The sequence below is a fragment of the Meriones unguiculatus genome, chromosome 14 (assembly GCF_030254825.1).
Source record: "Meriones unguiculatus strain TT.TT164.6M chromosome 14, Bangor_MerUng_6.1, whole genome shotgun sequence".
NCBI lineage: Eukaryota > Metazoa > Chordata > Mammalia > Rodentia > Muridae > Meriones > Meriones unguiculatus.
In genome coordinates, this window is record NC_083361.1 from 35,395,219 (window position 1) to 35,418,569 (window position 23,351).

Below are 23,351 nucleotides of genomic sequence, written 5' to 3' on the forward strand. Positions count from 1 at the left end.
GCCTTCTCCGTAGGATTCTGTCCTAGGAGTAGATGATTTTAGGTTGAGTGCTCCCAAGGTTGTCCTCAGCTACATGGTGAGTTAGAGACCAGCCTGAACTACAAGACACCCAAACAAACAAACACAACAAAACAACAATAAAAAAGTCACCATTGTGGCTTATTCCACAACTTTCTTTTTTCTTAGTTAGGGGAACTATTTTAATGAAACACATGACCAAAATAAATTGTGGAGGAAAGGGTTTATTTGGCTTACACTTCCATATCAGTGTTCATCATCACAGGAACTCAGGACAGGAACTCAAACACAGCAGGAACCTGGAGACAGGAGCTGATGCAGAGGCCATGAAGGAGTGCTGCTTACTGGCTTGCTCTCAACATTCTTATCTTCCAAGCTTCTACAGAACATCCCAATAAGCTCTCAACACTCAAAGGCCTTTTTAGCTCTGAGTTCCAAGGTCCTTTCACAATCCTTTCCAAAACACATGGCCAGGTCTGTCATAGCAATACCCAACTCCAGATGCCAATTTTTCTTTTTCAAGACAGGTTTTCTCTGTGTAGCCTTGGCTGTCCAGGAGTAGCTTTGTAGACCAGGCTGGCTTCAAACTCGCAGAGATCCATCTGCCTCTGCCTCCTGGAGTGCTGGGTTTACAGACGTGCACCACTACGTCTGGCTCAGATGTCATTTTTTCAATCATGCTCTTTTCAAGTCCACTTCACTGGTATTGGAGCACATTTCTTCAGGATTCTGTCATACACTGAAGACTAGCTTCATGAACTGAACAGCTATTGGATTCCTTGGCCACTGGTAGACTGCCATTGTTACACTAGCTGGCCCACAGCCTGTAATCTATTCTAATAAACCTCCCAACTTCATTTTTGTCATGGTGTTTTACCATAGCAATAGTAACCCTAACTAGGAACACCTCCTCACATTTGTGGTAAATGTAGGAACGCAGATGTTTTACAAACACTCTTTTTAGGCCAGGTGTGGTGGCACATGCCTTTAATTCCAGCACTTGGGAGGCAGAGGCAGGTGAATCTCTGTGAGTTTGAGGCCAGCCTTGTCTACAAAGCAAGTCCAGGAAAGCCAGGGCTATTACACAGAGAAATCCTGTCTCAAAAAAAAAAAAAAAAATCAACGAAACAAAACAAAAAACCCTAAGCTTACTCTTTTTAAATTAAAATTTGTTTACTTATTTTATGTGTGTGGATGGTTATCTGCTTGAATGTGTGGGTGCTATTTTGGGGCAGTACCTGTGACTGGGAAGAGGGAGTCTGACCACTTGAAACTGGAGTTAGACATGATTGTGAGCTGCCATGTGGTTGTTGGAAACTGAACCTGGGTCCTCTGCAAGAGCAGCAAGGGCTCACAACCACTGAACCGCCCTGCCAGCCCAAGGGGAATGACCTGCTAATGGTGACATCAGGAGAACTGTGGGGACAAGGACTGAAGTCAGTAACTGTATCTAGAACACAAGACGTGGTAAATAATTGTTGCAAGACGTTGTGAGTGAGCATTCACAAATGCACATTAAGGCTGCTGGCTCTTTTTTCTCTATTTGGAATGACCAGTCATCCCCTAAGCAGAACTTCTTACAAAGGGAATGTCTGGGTCAAGTGATGCATGAATGATCCTGTGGCAGATACCTGACAAGACTTTCAGGAATACTGTATAATTGACTCCCACCAACAGGGAGTTTCCCCCAGTCCTTGCCGACACTGAATACTTATCATAATTTTCAATGTTGCCAATCTGATAATAAAAAAATATTATCTCATGGATGCCTTCATGAAGACAAATCAGATATCAAGTGTGCTGGGAAGTTTTCTAGCCACAGGATGCATTTGCTCACAATCTATAGTTTTTTTTTTCTTCCTTTCTTTTTTTCCTTCTGTCCATCTTCCTTCCTTTCCCCTGCTTCTAGACACTAGTGCTTTAGTATGTTTTAAACATTTATTTGTTTATTTATTTGTTTATTTATTGTGTCTAAATGTGTGGGAGTGGGCACATTCGTGCCGTGGTCAGGGGACAGCGTTGGGAGTTAGTTTTATCTTTCCACCATGTTTTAGGAATGAAACACAAGTTGCAAAGCTTGTGTGACAAATGCGTTTACCCCATGAGCCATCCCACTGGGCAGAATGTGTCATATTTTAAAGCCAGCACCCGTCTTTTCCTTCAGATCCAGGGGTCCAGGTTCCATCCTCCTCCCTCAGAGTCAGGAATCTGTACTTCACCTTCTTTCCTCAGACCCATAGGTCCAGGCCCCAGCCTTCTTCCTTCTTCCACAAAACCTAACTCATGGTTCATTTTACCGGGGTTCACTGTCTGGAAACGGTTACGCTTGGTACCAAACTGTTTTTCTTCCCCTGCTTCCAGATAGTGTTTCTCTGTGTAGGCCTGGCTATCTGGTTTCGAACTCAAAGATTTACCTCCCTCTGCCTCCAGATGCTGGGATTAAATTCGTGCACCGCCGCCAAGCGGTTTCGGTTGTTTTCTTTTCTTTATTTTAATGGGCTAAACGCCTTTGGATTGGTTGAGTGTGACGACATTTGATCCGGCAGCTGGTCAACCTCGGCTCGGTCCCGCCCCATCTCTTGAAACTTCATTTCCCAGCATTAAGTGCGCCGTGGGCCTGCCTTCCAAAGAAGCCCCGTCCCCGCATCTGGCCCCGCCCCCAAAGCGTGGTCTGGTGGCTTCGCCCTTCCACGCAACGGGAGCGCACGTGGATTCCTGGGCAGTTCGTCCTCGGGGTGGCCTGGAGTGCAGACCCATCGATACACTGTTCCCCAGCCTGGGATGAACCGCTTTCTGCTGCCGGTGTCCGTAGTGGGCACGGTGATCGGCGGCACCGTGCTGCTCAAGTGAGTCTGTGCAGGTCTCTGTGCGCGCGTGTTGGTAGGCTGCTGCAGGGGAATGCAGAGCAAGGCCAGAGAAGGGTCCCTTGTCCTCAGTCTTCTTTCGTCCTGGGTCCTCCCGGCTCACCCACAGTACCACCTTTCCCGTACAAGCTGGAGGGGGCAGTTCACCTTCCCAAGGTCACCTAGGGAGAAGGGGTGGGGCTGGACCTTGTGCTCTTTGTGTCTCTGGTCCACTCTTTACTTCTCATCCTCTCCCTCCTTTCTTCCTCTTCCTCATCTTCTCCTTTCCTTCAGCGCATTTTTTGACAGGGTTTCACTATGAAGCCCTGGCTGGCCTGGAACTCATCGTATAGAATAGGCTGACTTGGAATTTACAGATCCGCTTCCCTCTGCTTCCTGAGTGCTGGGATCAAGGACATGTGTCACCATGCACAGCCTACATGAGGGCTTTTTTTTTTTTTTTTTTTTTTTTGCTTGTGTGCATGCTTGTGCCATGGTTTTGGAGATTAGAAGAGGGTGTCAGATCTCCTGAACTGGAGTTAGGGAGTTGTGAGCCACCATGTGGATGCTGGGAACTGAACCTGGGTCCTTTGTAGGAGCAACAGCCTTACAATGTATACAGTACATTTTGATCATATTCCACTTCCCTGTTCTCCAGTTCCCTCTAGTCCCTTCTGACATATTCTCCTTCCAACTTCCTGTTTGTTTATTTATTTACTTATCAATTTATTTATTTAGAGAAGTGGTATCATTTAGCCTAGGCTGTCCTTGATGACCTTAAAGTCCTGATCCTCCTGCCATTGCCTCTCAAGTGCTGGGCTTGCAGGTATGTGCCACTACTCCTGGCTACAGTCTTTTGTTTTTATAGACCTATAAATAAATGATTGCCACCTCACAGAGACTTCCCAGAGTACAGTCTTTTGCTGAGACGATGACAAAGGCATCATGTATTTTGGTGCTTTGGTCGAGGATAACAACTCAGGTGATTTGTCCCAGATCATAAATTCAGACACGAGCCAGACACAATTCACTCTGCTGTTTCTCACCCTCAGGGACTATGTTGCTGGTGGGGCTTGTCCCAGCAAGGCCACCATACCTGGGAAGACTGTCATCGTGACAGGAGCCAACACAGGCATTGGGAAACAAACTGCTTTGGAGCTGGCTAAAAGAGGTAAAAACAATGCCTGCTTTGGGGCTTTATTTGCAGACAAATAAACAGAACATAGTTCATTTATACAGTGGACTATTACTAAGCTTTTAAAAGGAAAGAAATTCAGACATGCTTCTGTGTGAGGATTCTAGAGGATGTTATGCTAAGTGAAAAAAAACCAGACATAAGTCTGGTGTTGGTCTCCTTGGTTTGCCTGTGGTATATATGCAAGATTAGAGTCTCACAACAGTGTGATGCAGCCATGATCATTCAGGCCTTTACAGCCATTGAAGCAGGACATTCTCCCCAAGCATGGTTGGATACCATAAAAAGCTAAAATGTTACGCTCAGGATGCGAGGCTAAGCACTGCACTTTGGACCCAGAGAAGAGCATGTCTGGTTGCATGCATGGGTTGATGCCCCAGGTCCCGCCTCTGAGAAAAAGGTATCGGTCGGGTCTGATGCTCTTTGGGTGGATGACACCTAAACGAACATTGGTACAAAGTCCCAATTTATTTCTAATATCAGAGATCAGACCTCTACTCTTGCCTGATGCGTCTAAAACAAAAAGGGGGAACTGTAGAGAGCTGCGGAATGCTATGCCTTAAAGATGGAGCTGGTTTCCGCCTTCCACCTTCCCGATGGTGAGTGCTCTCTGTCACGAACAATTCCCATTTGGCTAAGGCTGAGGATCTGGCTTGCTTCCATGTATGTGGACCTATCTGCATTGCCCACGTGGCACACCTGGGTTGGCTACCCAGAGGCTATTTAAGCTGTGGGCTGGCTTTCCCCAGGGTCCGAGGATTGTTCAAGGTTCCTGAATAAACTGCATTGGAAAAAAAAAACAAAAAACAAAAACCAGACATAAAAAAGACTACTGTATAATGTTGCTTGTTAGAGCAGGCACATTCTTTAAAACACACACACACACACACACACACACAAACTTATTTTATTATGTAGTGTGCGTATGTTGGGGTGGAGTGGGGTTTGAGCTTGTCACCATGTGTGTATGTGGAGTTCAGAGGACAACAATGGGAGCTGGTTTTCTCCTTCCACTATGTAGGTCCTGGACTTGAACCCTGGTCCTCAGACTTAGCTGTAAGTGCCTTCACTTGTTGAGCCAATCACCAGCCCCAGTATTTGTATATTTTGATAAGTTTGCATAATTCTCTCTCTCTCTCTCTCTCTCTCTGTGTGTGTGTGTGTGTGTGTGTGTGTGTATGTGTATGCATGCTAGAGAACCCAGGTAGTCTGCTACTGAGCTGCATCCCCAGCCCCTCCCTAGGGAATTTTAGGCAGGTGCTCTACTGATGAATTATATGCTCAGTCTTGTTTTCACTTTTGAGACAGGTTACTTAGTGAGTTGTCCAGGCAGGTTTTGAACTCACTTTGTAGCCTAGGCAGGCCTTGAACTTGCAATGGTTTGCCTCAGCCTTCAGAATCACTGCCCTTTCAGGCCTATACTAGCAGGCCTGGTAATATTTGAGTTTCTACCTTTTGGTGATTGAATATGCTACTAAGAAAGCTTGTGTACAGGTTTTATGTGGGTGTATGTGCTTATTTTGGTTGGGTTCATATGGAAGGCTAGGTTTGTTTTCTTTTCATATTTTCTTATCCTGGGCTTCCAGGAGGCAACATCATTCTGGCCTGTCGTGACATGGAGAAGTGTGAGGTGGCTGCAAAGGACATTCGTGGAGAGACCTTGAATCCCCGTGTACGTGCCCAGCACCTGGACTTGGCTTCCCTCAAGTCCATCCGAGAGTTTGCCAGGAAGATCATCAAAGGTAGGCAGGAGGACACTGACTTTTCCAGCCAAGGTTTGGAGCTTCAGGCCAGCCTCTGAGGAACCTGAAGCCAGTCAGGTACTGGAGCAGAGGTTAGCTGATAGGGTCTGCTGGGTAACACAGCTGCACTTGTTTACTTTCCTAAGATCAGCTGTGCCTACTTGTGAGAGTCCATCACAGTCTGGCTTGTAGACTGTTGGCCTCCCTCAAAGTAGGAGGGAGCAGTGGTTTGAATGAGAATGGCCTCCATAGTCTCATATGTTTGAGTACTTGGTCTCCAGTTGACAGAACTGTTTGGGAAGGATTAAGAGTGCGGCCTTGCTGAAGAAGGTGTGTCACTGAGAGTGAGCTTTGAGGTTTCAAAAGCCCACAGCATTCCAGTTAGCTGTCATTGCCTCATGCTTGTGGACCAGATGTAAGCTTGCAGCTATTGGCCCAACCCTGTGCCTGCCTGCTGCCATGCTCCTGCAATCCACTCTGGTTGTCATAGACTAACCCTCTGAAACTGTCAGCCTTCAATATATTCTTTCTTCTGTAAGTTGCCTTGGTCATGGTGTCTTATAACAGCAATAGAAAAATAAGATGGAGGGGTTAGGGAGGGTCGTTGGACCGTCTTTGAGTGTCTAGACATTTCTCGTAGCCATTTGTATATAGTTTTGCTCTAATTGCACATGGCCTCTGGGTCTGGGGAAGGGATTAAAATATATAGGCTGGGATGGTTAACTGAGAAAGGCTCCATCTGTGTGGCTATGGACACAGACCTTCCATGAAGCTATGTGGTCACCTACACTGTTGCCTACAGCCATTTACCCATGTTCTGGGAGTCAGCCAATAAACTCACGGGTTTCCCAGGTGAACTTTGGTGGGATGGAACTTTGGTTTGCCATTGGAACCTTAATAATAATATTCATATTTTGTCTTAAAGATATTTAATTTTTATTTATGTGTATGTGTGAGTGCCCTCAGACACCAGAAGAGAGGTTATTGGATCCTCTGCAGCTGGAATTACAGATGGCAGTGAGCCTCTCTACATGGGTGCTAAGAACCAAACTTGGGTCTTTTGAAAGGTATTGAGTACTTGTAACCACTGAGCCATCTCTCTAGCCCCCCTGTGGGATCTTGCAAGGAAAAAGGAAGTAGACATGGTTTGTAGGTTGGAGAAGCTCAGGCCTGTTGAGTTTACCCTTTCCCAAGTGGAGGCTCCCACTGTTTCCAGAGCTAGTACGAGGGTCTTGCTGGGCCTAAACTGGTTGTTCCAGCCATTAGGTTTATGCGGAGTATCCATTTCCTTGCTGGAAGTCTGGAATCTGGAATCTTTTTGGGTGGCTGGAGTAAAGAACCATAAAGTTGGGTGGGTGATGAATAATAGCAGACATTTGGAGGCTGGAAGGTTAAGGCACTGGCAGATTGATTCTATGTCTGCTGAGGCCTTACTTCCTTCCTGCTCACAGGTACCATAAAGTTGGGTGGGTGATGAGTAATAGCAGACGTTTGGAGGCTGGAAGGTTAAGGCACTGGCAGATTCTGTGTCTGCTGAGGCCTTACTTCCTTCCTGCTCACAGGTAGCCATGGCTGTGTTAGTGGTGGAAGGGAAGGGGAAGGGAGCCTCTCTTGTGAGTGTAAATCTAATCCTGAGGTTCTGTCCTTATGACCCAACACCTACAAAGAACCAGAACTAATAGGATCCAGTTCTTTTCTCTCTCTCATATACAAATATATATATGTATGTACATGCACCTGTGTCTACACACACAGACACACACACACACACAGTACAAAGAATTGGCTCATGCAGTTGTAGAGCTGACAAGACCCAGGTCTGCAGCTCACAGGCTAGAGTCCCAGGAGGTGCAGTGGGTGCAGTTTCTGTCCAGAAGCTTCAGACTCCAGACTGTTGTGAGTTTGAAGGCAGAAGAAGAGAGTTGACGTTACAGCACAAAGGCCTTGGGGGGAAGAATTCTCTCTGCTCTGCAGAGAGTAAACCTTTGTTGTGGTCGGGGCTTCTGAAGATTGGATGAAGCCCACCCACCTTAGAGAGGACTTGCTGCTTCAGTTTGTTGATGTAAATATTAATCTCATTCAAAACATAATTTAGTAATGTTTGACCAAATATCTGGCCATCCTGTGGCCCAGCTATGTGGACATATAAAATGTGCCATCCCATCCAGTCTAACAACATTTATTATGTGTGTGTACGTGTGTGCATGTGTGTAAATTAGTATGTATATAAATTTAGGTGTATGAATTATTGTGTATATATGTATGAATTTACTGTGTATGTTTGTGGGCACACAGGCATGCCATAGCTCATATGTGGGAGTCCAAGGACAACCTGCAGGAGTTAGTTTTAGCCTACCTTTATGTGGATCCCAGGGGCTGCACTCAGGTCATCAGGCCTGGTAGCAAGAACCTTTAGTCACTGAGCCCTCAGCCTTACTACCATTTTTTTTTCTTTTGAGATAAAATTTCAATGTGTAGCCTCTCATATATAGATCTACCTGCCTCCTAAGTGCTGTGCTGAGCTAAGGCATGGCACCTGCCATTACACCTGCCCTTACCACCTTTTAAAACAGTTTTAAATTATTTATTTATTTTTTGAGACAGGGTCTTACTATGTAGCTATGCCTGGCCTGGACTCCCTGTGTAGATGGGTTGGCCTGGAAGCCACAGAGATCCCCCTGCCTCTGTCTCTGGAGTGCAGGGATTAAAGGCATGCCTCACCACACCTGGCCCTTTCCCTGTCTCAATTTGTTATGTGGCATACAGCAGCTCCCTGGGTCAGGAGTTCAACATGCTTTTTAGAAGTTTTTTTTTGTTTGTTTGTTTTTAACGTTGAGACAGGGTCTTATTGTCTCATCTAAGCTGGCCTCAAACTCGGAATCTTCCTGCCACAGACTCCTGAGAGCTGAAGTTACAAGGAAACTAACATAGCTTTTTGTTATTATTTTTTTTTTTTCCATGTTAGGAATAGAACGTAGGATCTTAGGAATGCCAGGTAGGGACTTTACTGCTGGGCCATATACCCTAAGCCCTTTACTGGTTGATTCTAGGCAAGGAGCTCTATCACTGAGCCATGACCTCAGCCCCTCACTGGGGGATTCTAAGCAGGTATCTACCACTGAGCCATGCTCCCAGGCTCTCACTGGGAGACTCTTAGGTGTTTACCCCTGAGCTCCATTCTCACTCAGTCCCACCATATCTTTTTAGGAGCTCAGCTCAGCAGATCCTGACTCTGCAGGATGGTGGATGGACCATGTGGTGGAGGTGCGTTACAGTGATTAGAAACACAGCATCCAGGATGTGGTTGGAACACAGGAGTCAAATGGAGGATCAAGAGTCAGGTTCAGGGAGTGGTACACAGTGCTGCCAAATAGCAATTTGCAAGGTCGTGAATGAGGTTGTGCTTGTTTCAGAATCACGTCTGAAGTTGGAGGGTGAGTGCAAGGGCAGGACGCTGACTCATCATTGCTCCTGGGTTTTCTGGTGATGCAAAGGACACTGATGAGTCAGAAGGGCCTATGTGTCAGGTTATGGGTGATCCGTGTGCTACTAGAGGACAGTGCTTGGAGCTTTTTTTTGTTGAGTGCCTTTTGAAAATCTTAGGGCTGAGCTGGCAAATCCTATATTTCTGTCACAATGGGACTGACTCACCCTTTGTTTCCTTCCAAGAGATGTCAAAACTGTCACGTGTCAGTATTTTTAATAGGAGCATAGTTCCATCTTGAAGCAACTGTCAGGAAGTACAAAACTTGTTTAGTATGCTAACTTCTTTATTTTAATTTATTTATTAAAAATTATTTATGTGACCAAGCATGGTGGTACACACCTTTAATCCCAGCACCCAGGGAGGCAGAGGCAGGTAGATTGATGTGAGTTTGAGGACAGCCTGGTCTACAAAGTGAGTCCAGGACAGCCAGGGCTCTCTTGAGAAAAACCAAAACCAAACAAAAAAATATTTATGTGTATGGGTATCTTTCTTATATGCATCACATACATGCAGTGCTTACAGAAGCCAAAAGGGGGCATCAGATCCCCTGGAACTGGAGTTACAGATGGTTGTGGGCTACCATATGTTTGCTGGGAATCAAACCCAGGTCTTTTGGAAGAGCACCCAGTGCTGTTAACCTCTAAGCCATCTCCCAGCCCCCTGTTAACTTTTAAATTACATTTACTCTATCTGATTATTTTTCTTCTGTCTGTTTCTCTTATCTATCTATCTATCTATCTATCTATCTATCTATCTATCTATCTATCTATCTAATCTATTCATCTACCCATCTCTACCCATCATCTATCTATCATGTGTTGGTGTGGGTCTGCTACAGCACAGATACAGAGGTCAGAGTAGGACTTGTAATCAGTTCACAGTGTAGGCCCTGGGGATTAACCTCAGGTGAGGGAAGGCATGGCTAGTAGATCTGGTCAGAGCACTTTGGTTGGAAAACTTTGGAGGTGGGAGCTTTAGGCACAGGCTGCTCACATCTTGGTAAATCTGGAAGCAAACAACTCTGGCAGGAACCAGAAGCATGTATTACTTCAACGCCTGCCTTAGATGACCCACTAGTGGGGCCATGTTAACAGAGATTCTGCAAGCTCCGGAAACAGGTGCACCAGTTGGAGTCTTAAGTGTGCGCACATGTGCCCTGTGCACAAGTACCACAGTGTATGTGTGAAGGTTAGAGGAGTCAGTTCTTGGCTTCCATCATGTGGGTTTTGGGGCTTGAACTGAGGCGGTCAGGCTTGGCAGCAAGTGCCTTTACCTCTTCAGCCAACTCCCTTGCCCTTTTTAAAAACTTGAGCCTGAAGTAAGCTTTCTGCCTCAGTGTCCTGAGTAGCTAGGCTTGCCATCCTTCACTATACACTTCTGGCTTCTTTCTTGATACACGTATTTTACAGTATTTATTGTGTGTGTGTGCGTGCGCGCACACGCGTGCATGCCTGTGCATGAGTGCCATGTGCATGAGTGCCATGGCGTCGGGAAGCACCTTTCTCACTGAACCTTTTCTGTACCCTGCACAGCTACCATTGGTGAATTTTTAAAAAATTTATTTAATTAGTTTTATTTATGTGTATCTGTGGGTATGTGAGCATGAGTGCATTGGATTTCCCTCTGGCTGGGCTACAGGAGATTGTGAGCTACCTGATGTGGGTGCTGGCAATGGGATCAAACTGTGTCTCAGCCACCAAGCCATCACCGCCCAAGAGAGTTTTTTTTTTTTTTAATATATATATTTTCTTATTAAATAAAACCACTTCCTGGTCTGAGAAACCTCCTATGATTAAACTTATTGATGAAGAAGTAGGAACGTTCTCTTTTGAGTGTGTTGGTTCTCAGTGTTGCTGGGATGTCCATTTCAGGAAGGCGGTGACCTCGACTCTCCTGTACACCCTGTATTTCCAGTGTCCAATAACAGGTGCTTAGAAAATCCTTGCTGACTGACTAGTAATGACATGTTCCTCCCAGGCAGGGACTATTATCATTTTTTAATAAAGGAAGAAACTGAGTCCAAGAGAAGCTATGTGAACTGGCTAGTGTCAAAAATCCAGTCAGGTTTTTTATTTTTTGAGACAAGTCTTACTCTGTAGCCCAGCCTGGCCAGGAGTATAGGCACAAGCCACCATGTCGGACTTTAGAGCTAAGATTTGACTTGTCTGCCTAGTTTCTGATATGATGTACCTCTGTCCTTGCCCTCACCCCTACCCCAACACTGGGAATCAAACTTGGGACTTTGCAGAGGCCTGGTAGTTTGTCTATGTGTTGGGTACTTCTGGCCACATCTGCCAAGGAGTTTCTCAACTCAGTTAGTTGGGATGAGTAGACCCACTCTAACTGCGAGCAGCGTCATTCCATGGCCTGATGTCCCACAAAGGAGAAGCAGTCTCTCTGTGCTGAGATTAGGGGCAGGTGCCACTAGGCCCAACCTTTAGATCTATCTTATTTTATTACTTATTTAGTTTTGACTAAATATGTATGTTTGTGTTTGTTTGTGCATGTGGGTGCAGGTCCTGCAGAGACTGAGAGAGGGCAATAGAAGTCCCTGAGATGGAGTTACAGGTGGCTGTGACTCCTGATGTGGGTGCTGGGAACTGAAGCCCGGGTCTCTGCAAGAGCAGTGTGTGTTCTTAACCTCTGAGCCATCTCTCCAGCCCCGAGGCAAGGTTTTGCTTTATGACCCTGGCTGGACTTGAACTTGTAATCCTTCTGCCTCAGCCTCCTCTGTAGTCTGCACTACTACCCATGGCTTAGAGCTTGTGTTCTTCATTGCTGGTCTGTATTTCAGGCTCCCACCAAATGAAGAATGAGATCCTGGTTCATGACTCTTACATGCTAGACACCAGTCTCTTATCTTCACTGACAATATCTTGGAAGTGTTACGGATTCAATTATGTCTCTGTGTGGAAGGCTCTCTTAGGATCTCAGAAGGTGACCTTGTTTGGAGATAGGCTTTTTGTAGAAGTGAGGTCATCAGGATGTGTCCTAGGTCAGTATCCCTGGTGTCCTTATTAAGGGAAACTGGGACAGAGAAGGCTGTGCACAGAGGGAAGATTCGTGATGAAATATAGGGAGGAGTTGGCTATCCACTAGCTAAGGCCTGGACAGAGTCTCTTCCTCAGCCCCAGCTCGACCAGCTCTTGCTTAGTTCCTGATCCTGGCTTTTCATTGTCTCTGACATCCATTTCTGATTTTTTAAAGACTTTTTAAAGTTTTTAAATTTTACTTTATTTTAATTAATTATTATTATTATTATTATTATTTTTTTTTTTTGGCGACAGGTTTTCTTTGTATAATAGAGCCCTGGCTGTCCTAGAACTTGTTCTGTAGACAAGTCTGGCCTTGAACTGAGGGAGATTTACCTGAACTCACAGAGGCCTGCCTGCCTCTGCCTTCCAAGCGCTGGGACTAAAGGCGTGTACCACCCCCGCCCAGCTAAGATGTATTTATTTTATTTTATGAGTATGAATGTTTTGCCTGCATGTGTACCATGTTCATGCCTGGTGCCCAGAGAGGCTAGAAGAGGGCATTAGATCCCTTAGAACTGTGAGCTACTATTTTATGGAAGGTTTCTATTGCTGCAATGAAACACCATGACCAGAATGGGGAAGAAAGGGTTTATTTTATTTGGCTTTCATTTCCACACCATTGTCCATCATTGAAGGAAGCCAGGACAGGAACTGAAACAAGGCAGGAACCTGGAGGCAGGAGCTGGTGCAGAGGCCATGGAGGGGTGTTGCTTACTGACTTGCTCAGCCTGCTTTCTTACAGCACCCAAGACCACCAGCTCAGGGATGGCACCACCCACAATGGACTGGGCCCTCCCCCATCAATCAGTAATTAAGAAATGTCCTACAAGATTGCCTATAGCCCTATCTTATGGAAACATTTTCTCAGATGAAGTTCCATCTTTCAGATGATTGTAGCTTGAGTCAAGTTGACAAAACTTAACTAGATTATCTCTGACAGTGTTACTTCCAGTCACGGTTATGTGTTGCGCTCCTAGGGATCAGGCTCCATACGTAGCTCAGTACATATGAGGTAGGGGCTGCTCACAGCATGGCAAACCAGTAAGCAAGCAAAAGTGTACGGTTAGAACCCAGGACACTGGTAATTTCCAATACCCTCTCCCAGCAACCTGCTTGGACCAGTCAGTGCTCATCACCCTGGTCTGAGTCTGTTGTCACAGGACATCCTTCCTTTGTGCTTTAGCCTGGCTCTTCTCCCTCAGGAGAACACCAATTCTGTTGCATCAGGGCACATTCCATGATCTTATCCTGTTTCCCAAAGTGTCCACTGTCACCAGCACCAGGTAGATAGGAATGTGTGTGGGACACTGTCTTACCCTCAGGAAGGGGTGTGGTCCATCCTCAGCCCTGATGTGTCTGTTGTCATGTCTTCCAGAGGAAGAGCGAGTAGACATCCTGGTCAACAATGCGGCAGTGATGCGGTGCCCGCAGTGGACTACTGAGGATGGCTTTGAGATGCAGTTTGGTGTCAACTACTTGGGTGAGGTCTGGGCTGGTTTTAACTGTGTTTTATTAGAGTGGGTTCTCAGTGGGGAGTCACCCATTCTGGGGGTTGGGATCTTACTCTGTTCTCTTAAACTTTATTAATGCATATTTCTATCCATAGACTGGGTGAATCTTCATTTTTTCTCCCTTCTACAACTTTTTATAATTAGTTTTTAGGTCATTGTATAAATGATAGCATTTTCATATGTACGGGTCCTTATACCTTGGTCTCACTTGTTCTTTTCTCCTACTGACCTTCCCTCCACCCTTCTCTTTCTTCCCCCAGCTTTCACAGTTTTATTTTTGTGGCTGTGATCCAACACCCTGGCAAAAAAGCAGCTTAAGGGAGAAAGGGTTTCTTAGGCTCATGGTTCCAGGTCATAGTCCTAAAGTGGCATGTTGCATGTGCATGCCAGTGCTCAGCTAGCTTTCTTTCCTCTTAGACAGTGCAGGGCTCAAAATGAGCAAACGGTGCTGCCCACTCTCAGGGTAGACATTCCCCCATCAGTGATCACAGTCTAGTACCCGCTACAGGCAGGGACGCAGCCATCAGGACCTACATAGCTCCACTTTGAGCTTGTTGCAGTATCAGGTTGACAATGACAATGACTGTATCTTCCCATCTGCCTGTCTGTCCATCCGTCTTCCTTCCTTCCTTCCTTCCTTCCTTCCTTCCTTCCTTCCTTCCTTCCTTCCTTTCAGATTAAGTTTTAGTGTGTATATGGGTATTGCCTGCGTGTATGTCTGTGCACCGCATGCATGCCTGGTACCCTCTGAGGCTAGAATTGGGTATCAGATCCTCTAGGATAGGAATTGTGGGTGCTAGGAATTGAGCCCGAGTCACAGGAAGAGTAGCTAGTACTCTTAATATCTGAGCTGTCTGATTTCAAAATTTCTATCCTGATTTCAAAATTTTCAATGGCCTCATTTCTCCGTTGAATATATCTATCATATTTAAAATAATTTTTTTTTCTTCAGGTGGTGGTACATGCATGCCTTTAATCCTAGCACCAGGGAGACAGAGGCAGGTGGGATATTTATGAGTTCCTAGGTCAGTGTGGTCTCCCTAGCAAGTTCTAGAACATCCGAGGCTGTGCATAGTGAATCCCAGTCACAAAAAAATTAAAAAAAAAAAATTAACTTCGAGAATTTCACACGTTTACGATGAAATCTGATCACATCCCTCTGATAGTTCTCTGCCACGCCACCCACACCCTGTCACCATGCTGCTGTCCCAACTTCATGTCTTTTGAAGCCCTGGCTGGTCTTGAACGTGTGTGTGAAGAAGACTGTGAACATCTGGCCCTTCCTCCTTTATTCACAGGGTTAGGGTTACAGGCCTAGGCCACTGTGCCGATCTTGCTTTTTGTTTGTTTGTCTTTTTTTTTTTTTTTGAATACAGGGTCTTGGTATCACATTTTCTTTATCTGTTCATCTCTTGATGATCATCTAGGCTGTTTCCATTTTCTGGCCTTAGGAATCATTGCAGTGATAAACATGGATGAGCAGTTATCTCTGTGGTGTGCTGACTTACAGTCCCTTAGGTCTCTGTCCAGGAGAGGTGGAGCTGGGCCATATGGTAGTCCATTGTAGAGAAGCCTCCACATTGATTTCCATAGTGGCTTCAACAGTTTACATTCCACCAGCAGTGAGTAAGGGTTCTTCTCGGCATGTCCTTGCCAGTATTTATTGTCATTTATTTTCTTGGTGATGGACATTCTGACCAGGTAGAGATGAAATCTCAGAGCAGTTTCCCTGATGGCTAAAGATACAAGAAACCTTTTCAAATATTTGTTGTCCATTTGTATTTCTTCAGTTGAAAACTGTGTGTTCAGTTCTTTAGCCTATTTATTGATTAGATGATTTTTTTGTTTTATTTTGTTTAACTTTTGCATTCTTCCTAATGGAAGGGAAGGACAAAGGAAGAGAGGCTCTGAAAGGAAAGCTGTCATTTTACCACCAGAAATAGCTATGATAAAAACCAAATCAAACCAAAGAAAACAGTAAGCAGGGTGTGGTTGTTTTAGTAAGAATGGCCTCCATAGGCTCATGTGTTTGAATGCTTGGTTCCCAGTTAGTTGAACTGTTTGGGAAGAATTAAGGGGTGTGGCCTTGTTGGAGGACATGTGTCATTGAGGGATGGGGTTTGAGATTCCAAAACCCCGATCCCCCACCCCCACCTATGGATCAGGATATAAAGCTCTCAGATACTTTGTTGACACCATGCCTGCCCACCTGTCACCATGATTACTATGGACTAACTCTCTAAAACCAGGCAAGCCCCCAATTAAATGCTTCCTTTTCTAAGAGTTGATTTGGCCATGGTGTGTATTCACAGCAATAGCTAAGACACAGGGCTTGCTGTTATACATCTTTAGAGCTTGACTATGGGTGCTAGTGGAGGAACACATCTTGATGGAAGGGAGAAGGTAATCTTCAACCAAGTGCACAGCTCCTGGATGTGCATGGAGCAGTGAGGGAGGGTGGGGATACCTGCATGGCCAGACGGGTCAGCTGAAATCAACCCTGGTGGTTAATGGGATGACATGTCACAGCCAGCTTGCTCTCACATCCAGGTGGTCTCTGTCTGTAATATCTGCAGAGGCAGGAGGATTGCCTGAAGTTCAAGGCTAATCTAATCAATAGAGTGAGTTCCTGTGCCCATCAGGCAGAGCTACATAGTGAGGCCTTGTCTCAAAAACAAAATACTTGCTGCTAAGCCTTATGACCGAGGTTGGTCCCTCAGACCTACATGGTGGAAGGAGAAAACCAGCTCCTGGAGGTTGGCCTTGCCTCCACGTGTGTGCTGTGGAATATGTACCGCCCCTTCCCAAATGTATCTAACTGAAAAAAAAAAAAAGAAAAATCAATTGGATATAAATCTAAGGTTTTTAAAATTTTTGTTTTTCTTCTCAGAAAAAAAAAAAACTCCAAACAAAATAACAAAAGTGGATGAGGATATAGAGGAAGAGGAGGATTATATTACTGCTCTGAATGAAAACTAATTTAGTAGGGTTGGAGAGACAGCTCAGTGGTTAAAAGCACTGGTTGTTCTTATAAAAGATCTGGGTTTGATTCCCAACACTCTCAGGCCTCTCACAAACGTGTAACTCCAGTTCCAGTGGACTCACTGCTCTCGTGGCCTCCACGGCCACTGCATGCATGTTTGGCACAGACATAGACATATATGCAGACAAAATACCCATTCATATTAAAAAAAAAAAAGTAGAATAGCCATTGTGGGGAAAAAAATGTTTTCTTGTCATCCTTCATCCAGGTCACTTTCTATTGACAAATTTGCTGTTGGACAAGTTGAAGGCCTCGGCTCCTTCGCGCATCATCAACCTCTCGTCCTTGGCTCATGTTGCTGGGCACATAGACTTTGATGACTTAAACTGGCAGATGAAAAAGTATGACACCAAGGCAGCCTACTGCCAGAGCAAGTTGGCTGTTGTCCTCTTCACTAAGGAGCTGAGCCGCCGGCTGCAAGGTGTGCAAAAGGCAATTTTTTTTTCTTGTCTCCTTCCTTTCTTTATGTCTGGAGTAGACAGCCCTGAGCTGGTGATAAAAGGCAAGTAGTATCTTTAAACACTGTTGTCAAAAGGATGGTACCTGTACCCATGTCCCCTTCTAGTGCGAGGCAGGCCTCACTAATACACCATGGCTCTAATAATTGCTCTTTAGTCTCGGTAAGCCTGCCCTCATCACACATGCTTGTCTTGCTTTTCTTGGATAGACTCCTAAGCCCTTGGCGCTATAAGCCAGTAGTTGTGAACTGGGAGTGGTTTTGGTCCATAGGGGACATGTGTCAATGTTTGCAGACATGCCTGTCACAACTGGGTCAGTGAGGTTGCTCCCAGCTTCTAGTGGGGTAAATTCAGGAGTCCTCCTGGATGGTTCCCCCTATTCCTTCCAATCTAATGGAAGGGATGTAGTGCCAGGGATAAAAAAACAGAAACAAAACCCCCTAAAACCAAACAACCCCCCCAAAAAAAACCCCAAAACTGAAACCAAAACAAAAACAACAAAATAAAACTTCCTGCTTCTCAAAAGTTGTCTGTGACTAGCTGTGCCAGCCACCTTGGGAGAGTCATAATTCTAGCATTTTAGTTCCCACTCCAGTCCCCTGCTTCAGACTCTGGTGGGGGTGGCAGAGTCCAGGAATGTGGGTCTGTTAGGCTCTCAGAGCTGCTGTGCCTGGGGAAGCCACTTGGCGGAGCCACCTTGTAAGAGGAAGCCGCTTGAAACTGGGGACAGTGTGGGTTCAAGTGTGGGAAACAGCGCAGCGTGGGGAAGACCTTGGTGAGTGGCGGCGGCCTTCCACGCTACGGCCTACCTGGTTGTTTTTCACTGGCTGTTTGTACGTGTGTGCATCCGTGTGGGGCTGTGCTTGTAAGTCAGTGGGCGATGTTGGTGCCACCCACTTAGTTTTTTATTTGAGACAACATCTCTTCCTTGGCTTGGAGCTCACCCACTAGTCTAGGCTATCCGGTCAGTGAGCCCCAGGGATCTGTCTGTTTGCCTTCTCAGTGTCCACTGGGGATTCTGAGCAGGCACTACCACAGACACGGGTTTTGATCTGTGCTCTGGGCATCAGACTCGGGACATCCTGCTTGTGTGTCAAGCTCTTTAACCACTGAGCTGTCTTTGCAGCACTCACCTATCTTTATATTTTCCTAGGCACTGGTGTATCTGTCAATGCTCTGCACCCTGGTGTGGCCAGGACCGAGCTGGGAAGACATACAGGCATGCACAACTCTACCTTCTCTGGCGTCACACTTGGTGAGTCCCCTTCCAGCTTGGTGTCCCCTCAGAGAGCCCTCTCTCTGTGCCCTCTCAGCTGGGGATCCAGGACTCTCCCTCAGAGATGGTCACTTTACTTCTTTTTTAAATTCTCTTTTTATTTGACTGGGTTTCACTACATATTTCTGACTGCCTTGGAACTTGTTATGTAGACCAGACTGGCCTTGAACTCACAGAGATCCTTTTGCCTCTTGTCTCTCAATTGCTGGGACTAAATAAATGTGCCATCATACTTGGCAATTTTTTCTCCTCAACATGGCCTCATCTAGACTAGGCTGGTCTTGAACCTCTAATTCTCTCAGCTCCTGAGTGCTGGGGTTACAGGTGTGTGCCACCATGCCTGGCTGCTGGCTTTACTCTTTCAGCTCCCTCCTATGTCTTTCTCGGGTGGAAGATGGGTCATTGTTTTATGTGGTTCTGGCCTCAGGATTGACAGAAAACAAGCTAGAGCCCCACTGACCAGTGAGAAAACTGTTGGAGGATAAGTCTTAAGCCTACTTCTGGAGTCACAGGGTAACCCTAACTTCACCCAATACCAAGTCATCTAGGGAGATGCACCTCCCAGTTTTAATAGCCTCTTATTGTGTAGATCAGGTTGGTCACGAACTTGTGAGCCCCTGCTTCTGTTTCCTGAGTGCTGGGATCACACACATGCGTCGCCATGCTTGTTGCTTTGAGTGTCAGTTCTCTTATAGTGAGGTCCATGATGGGACCACCCTCACAGTCACTGGGAAGATGAGGTGAGATTGCCCATAAATTGGCCTGCACAGTGTCTGGCCAGAATGAAGTCTGGCCCACAGCCAAACATTAGGCAAAGAGAGCTCCAGTTGGATATCTGCATGGGACCCCTCTGGAAGCTCAGGGAACCCCACAGAAGAGGGGCAGAAAAATTGTAGGAGCCAGGGGGTAGAGGATACTGTGAGAACACGGCCCACAGATATCAACAAAGCAGGGCTCACAGGGACTCACAGAGACTGAAGCCGCAATCATGGAGCCTGTGTGGTCAATGCCAGGTTCTCTGCATATATGTTATAGTTGTGTAGCTCAGGGGTTTTGTGGGACTCCTAGCAGTGGGAGTGGGGTGTCTCTGACGCTTTCATCTGCTCTTGGGACCCTTTTCCTCCTCCTGTGTTGCTGAGTCCAGCCCTGATATGAGGGTTTGTGCCTAGTCTTATTGCATCTTGTTATGCTGTGTTTGGTTGATATCCCTGGGAGGTCTGTCCTTTTTTGAAGGGAAACAGAGGCGGAGTAGATCTGGGGCAGAGGGGAGCTGGTGGTGAGGAAAGTGTCGAGGAGTGGAGGGAGGGGAAACTATGGTTGGGATGTATTGAATGAGAGGAGAATTAAAAAAAAGGAATGTAGTCTGAATCAATAGAGCATTGTAACTGCTATCCCTGAGAATCGTTTAATGAGCATGTATCAAGAATTTTAACACAAAAGTACCGCAAGAGGCATTCAGGAAGTTGAGGGCTGGAGATGTAGCTCAGCTGGCAGACTGTTTGGGGCTGCTAGGCCAGCGAACATGAAGCTCTGGGTTTGATCCTCAGCACCACATAAAATCAAACCTGGTGGCATGTGCCTCCCAGCACTCGGGAGGCAGAAGCAGGAGAATAAGGTTAGGTTCATCTTTGGCTGTATAGTGAGTGAGTTTAGGGCCAGTCTAGGCTACACATGTCCCTGTCTGAGAAGAAAGAAGATTATTTCCAATAAAGATTAGAATAGGGAAAAAGTGCTTTCATTTTGTTGGGCTCCTGCACAGAGGCTTCCTTAGGAGGTGGTTATTGGGTTGACCCTCCTTGTGGAGGGATTTGTGGGGATGTTGCCAGGGAAGGGACCTTTAGGTAGAGGGAACTCCAAGGCTGGGAGGTGGGCTCCTTGGGACTTTAGGGCAGCTTACAGCCTCAGAGGTTTTGGGTTCCCTGAGGATATATACATCCATTTGACTGAACGTTCTGTGGTTGGTTGTAGGGCCCTTCTTCTGGCTACTGTTCAAGAGTCCCCAGCTGGCGGCCCAGCCCAGCACATACCTGGCCGTGGCAGAGGAACTGGAGAATGTTTCTGGGAAGTACTTTGATGGATTCAGAGAGAAGGCTCCCTCTCCTGAGGCTGAAGATGAGGAAGTAGCCCGGAAACTTTGGGTTGAAAGTGCCCACTTGGTGGGCTTGGATGTGGTTCATGGGTCTCCTGGGAAGGGACATTCCATCCCCAGATAACCTTCAAAGATCCAGATGGAACTGCATTAGCAAGGCTGCTCCTGGCCATGCCCATATCATCCTCTAGGGGCAGTGTTGCCGTGTTAGAATCTCAAGCCCGTGGCTGCTGGCTGCCATCTCCTCATCGTCCTCTAGGTGGCAGTGTTGGTCCTAGCTTTTACTGTGGTTTCATTTAGTTTGACCACAGGTAGGCATTCACTCAGGTACAATGTACTCTTGGTTACTGGGGAGCTGGTCCATCAGGTGCCTCCCTTGGGAATCTAAAAGGGGAGACTGTTGGGGGAGTCAGTCACTGTGGTTGTGTGCAATGTGTAAAGACAGTGGTAGCAGTTGTGGTGGATTTACTGGTCCACTGTTAAGAGCAGGTAACCAGGCAAATATGGCAAGTCATAGTTCTCTGTGGGGCCTTGCACAGGTCTGTTGCCTGTCTGACTTAGCTGTTGTTCCTGCTTGCTTTCTATTGCTGTGATAAACACCATGACCAGAAGCAACTTGGGGAGAAAAAGGTCTATTTAGCCTACAGGTTACAGTTTATCATGGAGGAGGGAAGCCAGCGCAAGAAGCCAGGTGAGAGCTTGAAGCAGATACCAATGGAGGTTTGCTCCCAGGCTCATGTTTGGATACCTTTCTGAAAAATAATTTTTACTGTTATTTTTCTTTACAGAGAGGGACTCACCTGGCCTTTCTAGAACTTGATGTGTAGACCAGGCTGGCCTTGAACTCACAGATATCTGCCTTCTAGGATTAAAGGCCCTGCCTGGGGATGGCACTATCCACATGGCTTGAATTTCCAACATCAATTAGCAACCAAGGCAGTGTCCCACAGACATTCCCCTAGGGCAGTTTGGTCCATGCAGTTAAGAGTCCGTCCCTCTTTTAGGTATGACAAGTTGACAGCCAAATGAGCCAGGACAGCCCTTGATTGCCAAGGATAACTGCTACCTCAGGGATGGTGTGGTGTGGGTGAAGCTCCTGCCTGACTCAGTAAAGGGCAGCTGAGGACCTCCTGTGCTGGACCCTGGCTGAGGTGCTGCCATCCAGTGGAAACCTTGGCACCCACCCCATCTTGGTTAGCCCTGACCACATGACCTGGGATCATGATCTCTCCAATTCCTGTGGAATTTTGACCTTAGACTCTCAGGCTTGTTTGGTTATAAGAACATGTTGGGTGTAGTGGCACACATAGGTAACTCCAGCGCCTAAGAGGTGGAGACTGGAGGATCAGGAGTTCAAGGTTGTCCTCAGCCAGGCTATAAGATCCTGTCAGAACAAATCAAAACAATGAGATCTCCAAATGTGGCTGAGTCATGACTTAAAATAAAACAAACATACATTTAGTGTATGTGTGTGTGTGTGTACACAAATGTGTGTTTGTGTACAGGTGTGTGCACATGCCTTTGTGTACACAGTCCATGATGGAAGTCAGAGGACAACTTGTGGGAATTCATTCTTGAGAGTCCTGGGGATGCAACTCAGTTTGTCACTCTTGGTGGCAAAGGCCTTTCCTTACCTTCTGAATGAACCATAGTGCCCGCTGAGTCATATATCCTTTTATATGGAATTTACTTCACATACAACTTGTGTATTTATATCTTTTAAGAAATTAAGACTTTCAGTTGTCACAAGACAATGATTTTCCAACAGCTCGCACATATTTTTCATCCATTCTGTTCTTGAATTAGGCTGGATCAACTTCACTTTTTTTCCCCCTTTTTTTTTTCAGATAGTTTCACTCTAGTTCAGGCTAAACTTGAACTCTCAGTACTCTTGTCTCAGCCTCTGGAGTCCAGAGATTACAAGCCCAGGACACCCCACAAACTCCCAGTGTTTACAGTCAAATGGAAATAAACATTTCTGTTACTAATTTGTCATTGTCATTTTGTTTTATGTGGGAAGTGTATGTCTCTTGCTGGGACAAAATTTCTGACAAAAGCAACTTAAAGAAGAAAGGAGAGAAGGAAGGAAGAAAGGAAGGAAGGTTTTAGTCTGGCTGGCAGTTCCACGATACAGTCTGTCATGGTGGCACGAGGCAGGCACTGGGCAGTTCAGTCTGCAGTCAGGGACCAGAGAAAGGATGCTGCTGCTTCACTGCCCTTTGCCTTGAAATTTTGTACATTTTTTTTTTTTTATGTGTGTATGTATGTGTACACATGCTCACATGCATCATGGTGTGCTTGTGGAAACCAGAGGAAAACTTGTGGGAGGTTTGGTGACAAGTGCACGTTTTACCCAATGAGCTCCCTTGCCAGCTCCCTTGCCTACTATTATTATTATTAGTGTGTGGTGGTGGGGCAGATGAATGCCACATCACGGGTGTGGCAGTGAGAGAACAACTGTTGGGACTCAGTTCTTTCTTGCTGTGGTTACTTGGGTTCTGGGGCTTAGACTCAGCTGTCAGGCTTTTGTGGCTTTACGTGCTGAACCATTGCAGCAGCCTCTGTTTCCACTCAGCTTTGGGCTCCAGCCCATAGCATGGTGCTGTTTATGCTCATTGTGGGGCTTCATGTTGCAATGAACCCAACCTAGAAGC

At 46.1% G+C, this 23,351-nt stretch overlaps 1 protein-coding gene across 2 annotated transcripts; it reads left to right on the top strand.

Annotated features, from left to right (window-relative positions):
* The first annotated feature begins 2,649 nt into the window (after nucleotides 1-2,649).
* Rdh13 (retinol dehydrogenase 13) lies at nucleotides 2,650-22,685 on the top strand. 2 transcript variants are annotated; one of them, XM_060367145.1, is made up of 7 exons: nucleotides 2,650-2,864; nucleotides 3,914-4,032; nucleotides 5,643-5,798; nucleotides 13,696-13,800; nucleotides 17,083-17,295; nucleotides 18,486-18,587; nucleotides 20,577-22,685. In XM_060367145.1, the coding sequence occupies exons 1-7, from the start codon at nucleotides 2,800-2,802 to the stop codon at nucleotides 20,819-20,821; spliced, it is 1,005 nt and encodes a 334-aa protein (XP_060223128.1). In that variant the 5' UTR covers nucleotides 2,650-2,799; the 3' UTR covers nucleotides 20,822-22,685. The 2 variants fall into 2 exon arrangements, with proteins under 2 accessions (XP_060223128.1, XP_060223129.1); XM_060367146.1 differs by lacking the exon at nucleotides 2,650-2,864 and adding an exon at nucleotides 5,078-5,112.
* The last annotated feature ends 666 nt before the right edge of the window (nucleotides 22,686-23,351 follow it).